Source organism: Heloderma suspectum, chromosome 4, assembly GCF_057233095.1.
Source record: "Heloderma suspectum isolate Gila_16-S chromosome 4, 16-S_ref, whole genome shotgun sequence".
Lineage (NCBI taxonomy): Eukaryota > Metazoa > Chordata > Lepidosauria > Squamata > Helodermatidae > Heloderma > Heloderma suspectum.
The window spans coordinates 160,852,159-160,867,608 of NC_139461.1; the positions used below are offsets into that span (position 1 = coordinate 160,852,159).

The following is a 15,450-nucleotide window of genomic DNA, read 5'->3' on the forward strand; positions in this document are numbered from 1 at the left end:
AGAGCATTTGCCTTTTTTGCTGCCACATCACATTGTTGGCTCATATTCAGCTTGTGATCAACAACAATTCCAGGATCTTTCTTGCTTGTAGTGTTGTTGAGCCACGTATCCCCCATCTAGTAACTCTGCATTTGGTTTCTTTTTCCTAGGTGCAGAACTTGACATTTATCCCTATTAAATGTCATTCTGTTGTTTTCTGCCCAGCACTCCAGTCTATCCAGATCACTTTGAATTTTGTTTCTGTCTTCCAAAGTATTAGCTATCCTGCCCAATTTTGTGTCATCTGCAAATTGGATCAGCATTCCCTGCACCTCCTCCTCCAAGTCATTAATACAAATGTTGAAGAGCACTGGGCCCAGGACTGAGCCCTGCGGTACCCCACTCGTCGTTACCTCTCCCCAGTTTGAGAAGATCCCATTGATAAGCACTCTTTGAGTCCGATTCTGTAGCCAACTGTGGATCCACTGGATCGTTGTTTCATCTAGCCCACTTTGAGCTAGTTTGCTCATCAGGATATCATGGGGCACTTTGTCGAAAGCTTTGCTGAAGTCGAGGTATATGATGTCTACAGCATTCCCAGAGTCCACAAGGGAGGTGACTTGATCAAAAAATGAGATCAGATTTGTCTGGCAGGACTTGTTTTTGACAAATCCATGTTGGCTTCGAGTAATCAGTGCATTGTTTTCCAGGTGCTTCCAGATGGATTGCTTTATCATCTCTTCCAGAATTTTCCCTGGGATTGATGTCAGACTGACTGGTCTGCAGTTCCCAGGTTCCTCCTTTTTACCCTTTTTGAAGATAGGGACAACATTAGCCCTCCTCCAGTCATCTGGTACTTCCCCCGTCCTCCAGGATTTCTCAAAGAGAATAGACAGCGGTTCTGAGAGTTCTTCTACCAGTTCCTTTATTGCTCTAGGATGCAGTTCATCTGGCCCTGGAGATGTGAACTCATTCAAAGTAATTAGGTGTTCCTTGACCATATGCCTGTCAATCTCAAGCTGCAATCCTGCCCCTTCAGCCTGTATTTCGCCTTTGCCAGGGGGATCATCGACCCTCTTTTGGGGGAAGACTGAGCCAAAGTAGGAATTGAGCACCTCTGCCTTTGCTTTGTCATTTGTTATCTTTTTGCCATCCTTATTTAATAGCTGAACCACCATTTCTTTCCTCTGCCTTTTACTATGCACGTAGCTGAAGAAAGCCTTTTTGTTGCTTTTAGCCTCCCTCACTAACCTCAGCTCGTTCTCAGCTTTAGCCTTCCTGACGCCATCCCTGCAATTCTGTGCTACCTGCCTGTACTCTTCCTTTGTTAAGCTTTTTGTGAAGTCTCATTGGCTTCTTCTGTTGTCTTCCACCTTTTCTTCTTGTTGGAATGGTTTGTGATTGTGCCTTGAGAATTTCCTTTTTTAAAAGCTCCCACCCATCTTGGACTCCTTTTCTCGTTAGCATCGCTTGCCATGGGACCTTACTGATCATTGTTCTGAGTTGATTAAAAGCAGCTTTCCTAAAATCCAGGGTATGCGTTTGACTACACTCGGCTTTTGCTTCCCTTAGAACCAAGAACTCAAGTGCAACATGGTCCCTTTCCCGCAGAGTTCCTGTAACTGCTATTTTATCCACTAAGTCATCTCTGTTGGTTAGGATGAAGTGAAGGATAGCCGATCCTCTAGTTCCTTCCTCCACTTTCTGTAGGAGGAAGTTATCCGCCATACATGTCAGGAATTTCCTGGAGGGGCCATGTTTTGCAGAATTTGTCTCCCAACAAATATCGGGGAAATTGAAGTCCCCCATTACTACTACATCATGCTTCCTTGAAACATTGGCTATTTGCTTTTCAAAAGTTTCATCCTCGTCTTCTCCTTGGTTGGGTGGCCAGTAGTAGAGTCCGACCACCAGGTTCCTTTTATTCTTTGCTCCATTTATTTTGATTCAGATGCGCTCGATGGGGCTACCAAGCTCATCCTCCTGTATTTCTGTGCAGAGATATGTATTTTTCACATACAGTGCAACCCCACCTCCCTTTCTGTTCCTCCTGTTCTTTTTGAACAAGTTATATCCTTCAATTGCTGTATTCCAGTCATGAGAGTCATCCCACCAAGTCTCAGTTATACCTATCAAGTCATAATTTCCCTCCTGTATTAAGAGTTCCAGTTCATTTTGTTTGTTTTCCATACTCTGGGCATTAGTATATAGACATCGAAGACCATGTGCTTCATAGTCTGGCTTTCTTCCTACATGTGTCTGAAGACTATTATTGGGCGCTATCAGAGCTGTTTTCCCCGTTGCAGTGCATGTGCCTACGTCCATTGTTACCCCCAACATTACATCTCCCTTCCCCGTAGGATTCAGTTTAAAGCCCTCGTGATGAAGTTCTTCATGCTGTGGCCAAACACATTCTTCCAATCCTTTGTGAGGTGCAACCCGTCCCTTGCCAACAGCCCATCTTCCAGGAAGTATAGCCCGTGGTCCCAGAATCCAAATCTCTCTTGTCGGCACCACCTTTGTAGCCAGTCGGCACTACCTTCGTAGATCCTGGCCTTCCTGTCTGTGACAACCTTTCAAGTACTTGAAGAGCGCTATCATATCTCCCCTCAGTCTTCTCTTCTCAAGGCTAAACATGCCCAGTTCTTTCAGTCTCTCTTCATAGGGCTTTGTTTCCAGTCCCCTGATCATCTTTGTTGCCCTCCTCTGAGCCCCCTCCAGTTTGTCTGCATCCTTCTAAAAATGCGGTGCCCAGAACTGGATGATATGATGTAGAAATGTAAGGTTGTATACTAAATTGTAAGATTGTTAAGGTTATAGATATAGTCTTTAAAACAGAACGACATTGGGGACCGGGGGTGTTGGAACTTAAATTCAATTCGTTGAGGGGGAGGGAGAGGGAGGGGGGAACGAGGGGGAAGGAATTTTCTTCTTTTTTCCTCACTTCCTTTCCTCCACCCTTTTCCCTTTATCTTTTTCTCTTTCTTTTTTCTTGTCTTTTTGTTACTGTGGTGTCCTCATCAGAATATTGTACTGCGGGGAAATTGAGGTATTGATGAGGTTGTTGATAATTTTGGTACTGTTCATTCATATTCATTCATATAAAATAAAAATATATTAAAAAACAAAACAAAACATTACATGGTAAAACACAGCATAAGGTTAGACGAGCCTTGGAGGGCAAACCACACAGGAGAGAGAGAGAGAGAACCTGGCCATGAAGACAGTTTTAGAGCCACAGTGGCATACTTTGGTAAAGCAAACCCTACAAAGTCCTTCTTTAAACCACACAGACCACAAGCATCGTTGAGCAAAGCAGGCCAGGAATCCTTTGTGTGATCTTTTCAGAGCCACACTGGCACAATTTGGGTAAACAGGCTAGGCAAATCCTTATTTAAGCATTTTTGATCAAAGCGAGCCAGAAATCCTTTGTTTTATTCATTTATTTATGTGATTTGTACTCCACCTTTCCATCAAAATGGCACTCAAGTTGGCTTTGTTTTAGAGAAGCAAACAGGCCAGAAAGGCTTCTTATGCTGCAATCCTATACCCACTAGCTAGGAGCAAGTCCCATTGAACTCAGTGTTGAGTAGTTACATAGGATTGCACTGTTAAAACACACACACAATAGGATTACTCATGCAGGCCAGAAGCCTTTCTTTAAAGAAGTAGAATTCATGATGAATGAAGATTTCCTGCTCCACAAACCAGCTGCAGGAATAAGTTACTTTCTGTCTATCTAGTTATCCTGGAAGGCAAGATGAAATATTCATTTTTCTCTCCAATTAACCAAGCCAATTTAATTAGTCACACCACATGCATTTTCATCAAGCTGATTAACCACCATAGCCATTATCTAGGTACAGATCCCTGCACCCAACACATACACACATGCACACACAAACACACAGAGCCACAGATGGAATTCTTTAAAAAAAAAATACAGAACAACCTCAACATAGTATATCATAGCAAAGCAACCCCATCCTTTCCCCTTCTTCCCCCGCAATGAAAAAATCTATGAAACGTTTACTGGAGTGTTGTGCCTGGCTGTCTCCTGAGTCATCCTTGTGGTTGGGTTTTCACAAAGAGATCACACATGCTGGTCTCTCTCTCTTGCTCTCCCCCCTTCAAATAGTAAAATAAAATCACCTGCTAAAACTAAAAAAAAAAAAACTCAGCTCAACTCAGCAGTTGCTGCTAAGATAAAAATAAAAGACAGCAGGGACACACACAGTGCACCTCTCTCTCTCTTCCCCCCTTCTCCTCTTCAAAAAACAAAGTAAATCTCAGCTGCTGCTTTTGAGGTTGGTTGCTTGGCTTGCTCCTTTCTCAGTCGCCTCTCCGAGCTCAGAAGGCAAGTGATCATGATGTGCTGCTAGCTGTTCAGATCTTGGCTGGCTCCCTCATGTTTTTTTTTTCCATTTCCTCCTGAAACTCTCATTGGCCAGATTTAGTCACATAGATTTAGTCATCGCCAGCAATGTCCATTACGAAGCACTGGAAACAGGACCCTCCTCGAAGTTCCACAGTGCACTGCTGATGCCTTTGATCCTGTTGGAGATCATTTCCCCAGAGCACCCTCTGGGAAACCTGCCATCTTGGTCTGCCCTGATTTGCATACGTGTGATTTGAAAAACGAACTACTGCCTGGCCTGTGCCAGAGATCACAGCCGATTGACACTCACAGAGTGCATAGCAGCAGTCAGCACAATCACACGGTGCTATTGCAGAGCAGGTTCATTTCACAGTAATGGGGGAGCTGTGGGGATTTGCCCTGGTGGAGGGAGTTGTGGGGCACCTCCCAGAACAAACTTTGACTAATCTCAGTGGCAGTGCTAGTAAATCTAGCTAACAGCAAACAAATTGTAATTAAAGCATTTCTTACAACAAAATGTTCGAGAAGATGTGCTCTATCAGACATACAGAAAAGTATCCCAAAACTCCAATACCAGGGGTAGGCAGCTTTTGTGGGTTCATGGACACATTTGAAATTTTGAGGAAGTATTGTGGGCATCACCACAAAATTGGCTGCTATAGGGGTGCTCTGCAATGTGGCGCAGAAAAAAATACAGGACACCCGAGTGGTTAAAGTGGAAGAATTTATTCAAAAACTTTTTTTAAGAATATGAAGGGGTATCACAATTAACTCAGGTAAAAAATAACATGTAAAATATATAAAAGTGCAAATCTCCAGGCTAGTGCAATATTTGAAACTATATCCCATCAGAGAATTTCTCATAATCAGGAATGTATGAAGAGCTTGGCTTGCAAACAGTCATTCAAGTGATCATTAGTCATCCGTGTTCTGTACTTTGATTTGATGAATTTCATTAGTGAGAAGGGTGATTCACATAGATGCGCTGATCCAAAAAAGAAGATAGATTTGCTGCAGTCTTTCTCAGAAAAAGAAATTTGTAAATCAACCAGATTTTAAAAATTGTCATGCCCAGCATTTTCTTGTAAAACAAAGTCATTCTGAAAATTAACTATCTACAGCTGTATTTGGTCTACTCCAACCTGACATTGTTTCCCAATGAATGCTGCAGTTTCTGTGACGTCAGCTGGGCTGAATGACAGCAAATTACATCACTGTTTCATTGTCAGTGAACTATTGAAATCTGGCATGGAATTGGTCCTCAAGTGTTTCAAGGTGGTCCACAAATGGTATGTTGTTGAGTTGACTCTCACCAAGAACTTGCTTCATTGCAGGGAAGTATAGAAATTTTTTTCTTTGGAAGTGTGACTTCCACAAACTCAGTCTACCTTTGAATGTCTTGACTGAAGTGATCATTCCAGAAATATGTTTACCTTTTCCCTGAAGCTCAATGTTCAAACTGTTCAGTTTTTCCAACAACTCAGGAAGGAAAACTAGGACCAGCACCCAGAGCCTGTTTTCCAATTGTTCTACCTGCTGCTTTTTTGACTGAATGCTGATTGAAGAAATCAAGGAGTTCTTCATTTCCTCGGTCACATTCAAGAATCCGGCAAGAACCTTTCCTTTACTCAGCCACCTAACCTCTGAGTCAGGGTGGATAAAAATGAATGATTTCTTTAAAATGGATTTTTAAAATCCTAAATCTTAAGTAGCTATCAAAATACTAACATCTCATTAAAAAAACAAAACAGTTATAATTACATCTCATCATGAACATGCTAAACCAGCACTTACAGCCTCATAAAAATGAACCAGTGGCTCCGGGGAGATATGATAGTACTCTTCAAGTACTTGAAAGGGTGTCACAGCGAGGAAGGCCAGGATCTCTTCTCGATATCCCAGAATGCAGGACACAGAATAATGGGCTCAAGTTACAGGAAGCCAGATTCCGGCTGAACATCAGGAAAAACTTCCTTGCTGTTAGAGCAATATGGCAATGGAACCAATTACCAGGGAGGTAGTGGGCTCTCTCCCACACTGGAGGCGTTCAAGACGAGGCTGGACAGCCATCTGTCGGGGATGCTCTGACTTGGATTCCTACATTGAGCAGGGGGTTGGACTCGATGGTCTTGTAGGCCCCTTCCAACCCTAGTATTCTATGATTCTATACCTACCAATCAGACATGAGCATTCATTTCAGTTTTACATGCATCTCAGGGAAATGTCTCTGTACAACCTAACTACCAGCTCTTGCTTCTTGAAAGTTCTGAGCTTTCAATGTCTGTTTCTCTGACCAAAGGTCATATGTCCAAAGACGCAGGCTAGGATTGTTGTTCTTTGCTTATAGAGCAGGGCTATGCCCATGGAAGACAGAGAGACAGTATAGGAAAGGAAATGATGGCTGGAGCTGTGGAGAGTTCATATCATGTTGGTATGCATAAGTTTAAGTTTGTTGATTGAAGGGTTTTGTTTATTGTTGAGTCTGCGTAACCTGGTACATTGTTGGGGAAGCTGTCAAATCATCTGAGGATGATGAGTCCTCTTGCGAAGGTGCCTGAGGTAATTTGCCCACATTTTAAAATGCACATTTTAGGCAGCCAATGATGATGGGCTTTAAAGTGGTCCCTGCGTAAAAAGTGGATAGTCCTGGATCAATGGGAAGCTTGCAACTAATCAATACAAATATGTTCTTTTGGAATGAAAATGTATTTTCCTTTGGAAGTGTAAAAGACAGCTGAAGGAAATGATGCGAGAAAGGAGGCGGTGTTCGCTTCTAGACGTAGGACTAAAAGGGTGTCTGCCTGGCCACCAGGATCGGTTCACAAAGGCAGAGGGGACCGTAAAGACTCACAACTTCAGATTCCTATGTTCCCCTACACATTTGCAACACAAGAACTGTCATGGCTTCTGAATGTAAGAGAGACCCTATCTGGGAATATTTTGAAGAAATTCCTTCTCTGGGTAGAAAGGGAAAATGTGCCAAGTGTAAGCTGTGCCAGAAGGAGATGGAAGGCCTAGTTGCAAGAATGAAACATAACAAAAACTGCTTATTGGGAGAAAACTATGTGAATGAAGATGTGGACATGCCTGAAGAACAATCTGGATCAGTTGGTTAGTAAATTAAATAATTTAGTTTGCAATGTGTTCCTTCCCAAGACTCTGTATACCTTTTAGTATTAGTGTGATTTAACAAGTAAATTTTGAAGCTGTTTGTTATGTGGGATGTTACTAGAAAAAAAGTTTAACTTAGCTAAGCTAATCCTTATGCCTCATTTAGTTAGATACCTAAGTTTAGAATCTATCGCCCAAGTACAGAAAGATGCCGTAAGAGAAATCTAGAGTTGCCAGTTGCCACTGGGTATTATTTTCCTATTTAATGTAACACGGTACATAGCCCTTATTTTGGAATGTTGTGGCAGACCATAATGGTTATGCCATAAATCTGTTCCCTATTTTATTTCAGCATAACTCAGCTTCCCTAGGCAACCCCATTCTACACTCAGTGTTAGTCACAACTAAGCCCATTGATTTCAGTGGGCTTAGTCATGACTAACATTGAGTTCCATGGTCCTGAGTGAGTTCAATGGGTCTTGCTGCAAAAGTCATCTTAGCATTTTGGTAATTTGGAATCAGATCTACTGCATCCGTGTTAAATGTAAATGATTAACATAATAGAGTAAGAAGGACTGAGAAGAATGAGTCTGACTACTAGTTGTTGTTGTTCAGTCGTTCAGTCGTGTCTGACTCTTGGTGACCCCATGGACCATAGCATGCCACGCCTTCCTGTCCTGTGCTCTCTCCCGGATCGTGCTCAAGTCCATATTCATTGCATCAGTGATGCTATCTAGCCATCTCATCCTCTGCCGTCCCCTTCTCCTTTTGCCTTCAGTCTTTCCCAGCATCAGGGTCTTTTCCAGAGAGTTTTCTCTTTGCATTAAGTGGCCCAAATATTTGAGCTTCAGCTTCATTATCTGTCCTTCCAATGAGCACTCAGGGTTGATTTCCTTTCGGATGGACTGATTTGACCTCCTTGCAGTCCAGGGCACTCGTAAGAGTCTTCTCCAGCACCACAGTTCGAAAGCATCAATTCTTCGGCGCTCAGCCTTCCTTATAGTCCAGCTCTCACAGCCATACGTTACTACTGGGAAAACCATAGCTTTGATTAGACGGACCTTTGTCGGCAAGGTGATGTCTCTGCTTCTTCCTATGCTGTCTAGGTTTGCCATAGCTTTCCTCCCAAGGAGCAAGAGTCTTTTAATTTCATGGCTACAGTCACCGTCTGCGGTGATCTTGGAGCCCAAGAAAATAAAATCTGTCACTGCTTCCATTTCGTCCCCTTCCATATTCCAGGAAGTGGTGGGGCCAGATGCCGTGATCTTCGTTTTTTTAATGTTGAGTTTCAGACCAGCTTTTGCACTCTCCTCTTTCACCCTCAACAAGAGGCTCTTTAGAACCTCTTTGCTTTCTGCCATTAGGGTGGTATCATCTGCGTATCTGAGGTTGTTGATAATTCTCCCGGCAATCTTAATTCCGACCTGTGATTCATCCAACCCGGCGTTTCTCATGATGTACTCTGCATATAAGTTAAATAAGCAGGGCGACAATGTGCAGCCTTGTCGTACTCCTTTCCCAATTTTGAACCAATCGGTTGTTCCATGTCCAGTTCTTACTGTTGCTTCTTGACCCTCGTACAAGTTTCTCAGGAGACAGGTAAGGTGGTCTGGTACTCCCATCTCTTTCAGAATTTGCCACAGTTTGTTGTGATCCACACAATCAAAGGCTTTAGCGTAGTCCATGAAGCAGAAATAGACATTTTTCTGGAATTCTCTTGCTTTCTCCATGATCCAGCGAAAGTTGGCGATTTGATCTTTAGTTCCTCTGCCTCTTCTAAACCCAGCTTGTACTTCCGGTAGTTCTCAGTTCACATACAGCTGAAGCCTAGCTTGTAGGATTTTGAGCATAACCTTGCTGGCATGTGAAATGAGCGCAATTGTGCGGTAGTTTGAACACTCTTTGGCGTTGCCCTTCTTTGGAACTGGAATGTAAACTGACCTTTTCCAGTCTTGTGGCCATTGTTGAGTGTTCCAAATTTGTTTGCATATTGAGTGCAGCACTTTAACAGCATCATCTTTTAGGATTTTAAATAGGAATACTGTCATCTCCACTAGCTTTGTTGTTAGTAATGCTTCCTAAGACCCACTTGACTTCACTCTCGAGGATGTGCGGCTCAAGTTCAGTGACCGCACTATCATGGCTATCAGGGACATTCAGATCTTTCCTGTATAGTTCTTCTGTCTATTCTTTCCACCTCTTCTTAATCTCATCTGCTTCTGTTAGGTCCCTGCCTTCTTTGTCCTTTATCATGCCTGTCTTTGCACAGAACGTTCCCTTGATATCTCCGATTTTCTTGAAGAGATCTCTAGTGTTTCCCATTCTATTATTTTCCTCGATTTCTTTGCATTGTTCATTTAAGAAGGCCTTCTTGTCTCTCCTTGCTATTCTCTGGAACTCTGCATTCAGTTGGATATATCTTCCCCTTTCTCCCTTGCTTTTTGCTTCCCTTCTTTCATCAGCTACTTGTAAAGCCTCATCAGACAGCCACTTGGCTTTCTTGCATTTCTTTTTCTTTGGGATGGATTTAGTTGCTGCCTCCTGAACAATGTTATGGACCTCCGTCCATAGTTCCTCAGGCACTCTGTCTATCAGGTCTAATCCCTTAAATCTATTCCTCACCTCCACTGTATATTCATAAGGGATATGATTTAGGTCATACCTGAATGGTACTTACTACTTATAATCATTTGTGTTTCAGGATCCTGCGTAAGCACTAGAAACTTTGACTGTCCATCTGCAGCAATGTCAGAGTCATTATCATCTGTTGGTACTTTTAGCAACAGTGCTGTAACTGAAGTATCAGTAGCAAGCAAAAAATTGCAGTCACCCAGTAAAGCCACCACCATGGACTGGTTTATAGTGGGGACCAGCAAATACCAGGAAGATACCATAGGTGAAAAGATTTCTTGGTTCATTTATACTACATTTTTTTGCATTGTTAACAATAAATACTTCACTGATCTGGTTGCGTCCTTGTGACTGGGTTACACTCCACCACATAGAGCAGAAGTTGGTGGAAGGTTGCTAGATACAGTGTATAAGAAGGAACTTGAACAGTGTGCAAGAAATACTGAAGGGAAATTTGCCAGTTTAAGCCTTGATGGGTGGAGCAATGTACACAATGTTCCAGTAATATGGGCTTTGTGACAATAGAAGATGGGGTTGGATATCTTTCAGAATCAATAGATACAACACGAAATGCCTACACAGCAGAATACTTAAAAGAAGTGGCAGTAAAAGCTGTAATAAACTGAGAACAAAAATTCAAGTGACATGTGTGCAGTTTTGCTACAGACAATGCCACAAACATAGTGAAGTTGAGAAGATACTTAGAAGAAAGAATGGAAGGAGCCTCCTTAATAACATATGGCTGCAGTGCTCATTTAATGCATCTTTTAGCCAAAGACTTAAGTTCTCCAGGAATAAAAGACAGTGTTGTTGAAGTCCCAAAATACTTCTGCAACTATCATTTTACTTCAGCTTCACTGAAGAAAGCCGGAGGAACCAAACTAATTCTCCTTCAAGATGTTCAGTGGAATTTTGTAGTTGATTTGAATAATTTATTCTCTTAAAAATTTGTGATGAAAACCATGATAAAATAGATGGAAGCATCTCATCCAAAATATCTAACATTGGATTAAAGAGGAACATAGAAGATATGCTCAGTATATTGATGCCTATATCCATAGCCTTAGACAAACTTCAAAGAGAGTGTTGCTGCATTCCTAATGCTGTTGAAATTTGGAAGGAATTTCAAGAAACATTGAACTTTCAAGAAACATTGAAAAAAGACATACCCAACCAGAAAGTTGAACTGCAGGCAACAAAGAAGCGGGTGGATCAAGCACTAACTCCACCTCATTTTCTTGCAAGCATTCTCAAACCCAGATATAAAGGTAGATGCCTATCGTCTAAAGAAGATGATGTTGCCATGGCATGGGCATCTCAAAACCATTCCTCTGATATGCCATTCATAATAAATTTCAGGGGTGGAGGGGAACAATGTAAGCATTACATGTTTACTGGTAATGTCAAAGTCACTCCTTTGAATTGGTGGAAATCATCAGCCAGACACCTTGAACCAGAGTTCCTTCAGTTTCTAAGCCAACTTTCCACAACAGTAGTTCCCTCTGCAGGCACAGAGAGAATATTTTCATCATTTGGCATTGTTTACTCAAAGCCAAGAAATCGACCGGGAGTTAAACAAGCAGGAAAACTCATATTTCTCTTTCAGTCCAAGAGTAAAAATGACAGTGTGATTGGGGAAGATGATATCTCATTTAAAGGACAGTGCTGTACATTTAGTGTGATGACTTGTCTGTTGGAGTTAATAGAATTTGAAAAATAAAAAAAGTTTAAGGCAGTCATCTGGCAATTCAGGAGATGGGTACAATTGCAATGTGAAGCCTTTATGTAATTTTTAAGAATATTTAATAAGTACTATTGTGATTGTGTATGTGATTTAATTGTTACCATTCTTAATGTACATCTACTGCGCCTGCAGCTTGACACAGCACAAAGTACATCCTCCTTGCAAAATGCTGTATTGAGTTGTAAATTAACATTTTAGTAATCAGATTTGCACCATTGTTTAAGAAATACGTGAAGAACAATAAGTGGCAAACTTAATTTAAATAGGGTTTTCTCTAGGTGATCTCAATTATGATTTAAAATAAGTGATTTAAATCATCTTGATTTAGATCAGTCCACCCTGCTCTGAGTACAGAATAAGATCATCATACTCTGCCTCTACTTTCTCCAAAAGTGCCTTAAACAGCCTGTGTTGCAACGAGGCAGCCTGGATTGAGTTCATGATTTTTGTTACAACTTCCATGGCGTGTTTAAGCCAGAGCACTCTGGCACGCGATGCTTCCTGGTCATTCAGTAAACTTTGGGAAAGTGGTATCTTTCCTGCAGTGTGCAATTAATCTATTCTGGATGCCAGTCATATCAGGAGCACCATCCAATGTCATGGATGATTGTTTGTGAATAGGCAAAGTATTTCTACTGCATAATTTTTGAAAGTGAAAGATAATCTCACCTCTCGTTCTTCCTTTCAGAGGTAGCACATTCACTCACTCTACTTTCACAGAGAAGTCATTGAACACCATGTGTACAGTAACTGCAAGCTGTGAAGTGTCCTTAATGTTTGTTGTCATTTTTAAGTTGATTTTTTAAGTCAGTTGATACGGTCTCAACTGTTCTGGTCACTGTCCTGGCAGACAGCTGCATCTTTTGAAAAGTTCCAATCATTTCCTTTTTATAGGAGCAACCTTCAAAATGTCTCTAACAGTCAGAAATGCCTCTTTCAGCAGTTCCCCATCTTCAGAAGGCTTCTTTCTCTTGACAAGTAAATGACTATTTCCAAAGAGACAATTGCTGCAATCTTGGATTGAAACACATGTTTGGTGAACAGTGATTGTTGATTCACCAGTGTGGCTTTGAGTTCATTGACCTCCTTTTTCTGAAGCTGAGAATGAAGTGGACAGTTCATGACACAAGTGCTGTGGTTTGTCTGGAAATCTCGTTGTTATGCTTCCTAGGAATTGCAACTGTTTCAGACCACAATAGGCACATGCATTTCTCTTTCAGATCCATAAACATATACTTCTACTTCCAGTCTTTGTTGAAAACATACGTTCTCACTCTTCTGGAGGATGGCCCACTCATGGGGATCACCAAATGCTGCACATACAATACTGGCAAAGAAGGAGCAATTGTTTGTGTTGTGTGTGTGGAATATACAATCTCTTTGTCTCTCACACACACGCATGCGCGTGCTGGATCAGAGAAACACAATAGCTCAATCAGTCATGTCAAAGAAGGAGCACTGATTTTTTTTCTGGGGGTGAGGGAGCTCCAGTCATCCCCTACTTTCATTCACATAGACAGAGGGACAGGCACACAAAGAGAGGACCAGTAATAAAATACCTGAAGTAATAAAATGTCTCTCACACTACTCACTCCCACCATGCTCACCCAGGAATACCCCAAACACTGCTCATACCACTTACCCCTGCCGTACTAACCCAGACGCTGCTCACCCCTGCCACGCTCACCCAGGAGATGCTGCTGCCAAACACAAAGCACAGCTTGAGGGCAAAAACGTACCCCACATACAGTCACTCTCCAGACACCCTGCAGTGGTCTCCAGCACAGCACAGCTGCTTTTGAGCCATCTGAGACTACATGCTATGCTTGCGCAGCTTCGTCTTTACTTTGTTTTCTTCCCCAGTTTCCCCTTCAGAGCAGGCTTTCCTGCTTCTTCTGCCTGCAGGCCCCATGAGCCTGTACCATGGCCAGACACAGCTGCAGCAGCCATTTGGCTTTGTAGCCAGCGAAGCGGGGGAAGGAGGCGGCAATGGGAAGATTTGGAATTGTTGTGCAGCACAGTGGGAACTGCAGCAAGTAGTGGTGGTGGCAGGAGGAGGAGAATCTGGAGCGGTCTGAAGTGAGTGGAGGGAGTTGCAAGGGGTCTGGTGGGCACATTGGGGGATCTTGGCGGGCACAAGTGCATAGGCACTGTGTTGCCAACCCTTGTCCTTGGGTTGGCAACACAGCGCCCATGACACTTTCTCAAAATGCCAAATGTGCTCACCAACCCCAAAAGGTTAGGGAGCCTTGCTCTAAGTAGAGAAAATGTGTATTTTATATTCTTTTTCTCTCCCCCTCTTCCCATGCCTGTCAGTTGTCTTACCCATCTCTTGTCATTTCTTCTCCCCTTCTTCACACTTAACTTGTACCCTATCCCCAGCTGCCAGTCTCTTTCATCCATCCCTCCTATGGCTTTTACCTTCACTTCCTCCAATACAGCTTCCCTTTCTTATCCCATTCCTCTTTATTCCTAGTTTTTTTAAAATTATAATTCAAAATTATTTCTCTGCTTTCTTTGCTGTGGCACCCCGGCTGTGGAATGAGCTCCCTAGTGAGGTTCGCCTGGTACCTACACTGTATTCTTTCCGGCGCCAGTGAAGACCTTTTTATTTTCCCAGGCGTTTTAGCATTTTAACTTTCTAGACGTTTAGCTTTGCTGTTTTAAATCTATAAATCCCTGCATTGCTGCTAGGTTTTATTCTGATTGCATTGTTATACTGTGGTTTTAATGTTTTATATATTTTATATTGTGTGCTCTTTGGTTTTAATTTTTGTGAACCGCCCAGAGAGCTTCGGCTATTGGGCGGTATAGAAAATAACCAACTAACTAACTAACCTTACTCTCTAACCAACTTACAGGAAACTCAGTAACTGCTGACTCCGACCTTGGATCCAGGTATCCGAACTATCCTGTGTTCCCCCAGATGCTGTCCGGAGGCCACAGGATTGCTCTCCCTGTTAAGAATAGTTTTAAAGGGAATTTTCTAAAATGCCTGTACATGATTAATTAGGGGAAGTAGTAGGACATTTTTACTGATATTTAGGGATATGTCAGAGGGAAAATTACACTCAGCTATCTACAGGCCTGGCGGGAAGGCGTTTTCTTAGACCCTTGAGAGAACACCACAGCAAAGCATTTGCAGTTCCTTAGTCTAGCTCTCCAGGAAGCTACATGAAATGATGCAGCAGGCCTATAATAAGTTCTCTTTGCTATCAGTATCCCAGCTATGACCCTATCTGAAGGTGGACAGTCTAGCTGCAGTGATCCATGCCCTGGTAGCTTTCCATTTAGATTACTGTAATGCATTGTACACGGGGCTGCCTTTGAAGACTACCTGGAAACTTCAGCTAGTGCAAAATGTGTCTGTGAGAGTTCTAACTGGGAACAGGCATTACAATCATATTACGGAAGTCTCTTGCCTGTATCAGCTTCCAATAAATGTCCAGGTCCAATTCAAAGTGATGGTTTTGAGTTATAAAGCTCTTAGCAGCTTGGATCTTGGTACCTGACAAAACACCTCCTGTGTCTTAAGGTAATCCACAGAAGCCCTGCTTCAAGTGCCCCCTCATTCAGAGGTTTGGGGGTAGTGATAAGAGGGCTTTTG

General features: G+C 42.3%; 1 protein-coding gene across 7 annotated transcripts in view; it reads left to right on the plus strand.

Moving 5' to 3' along the window:
* Window positions 1-15,450, plus strand: part of SNX5 (sorting nexin 5) — a 73,633-nt gene that overhangs the window by 24,889 nt on the left and 33,294 nt on the right. The window contains exon 1 of one of the 7 annotated variants that reach the window (XM_084854802.1): window positions 6,129-7,468. The exons of the other annotated variants lie outside the window; for them this stretch is intronic. Within the exon in view, the coding sequence (XP_084710928.1) occupies window positions 7,427-7,468 (42 nt within the window). The 5' untranslated portion in view covers window positions 6,129-7,426. Of the gene's footprint in view, window positions 1-6,128; window positions 7,469-15,450 lie in introns of those variants that run through there. 7 annotated transcript variants of the gene reach the window in all.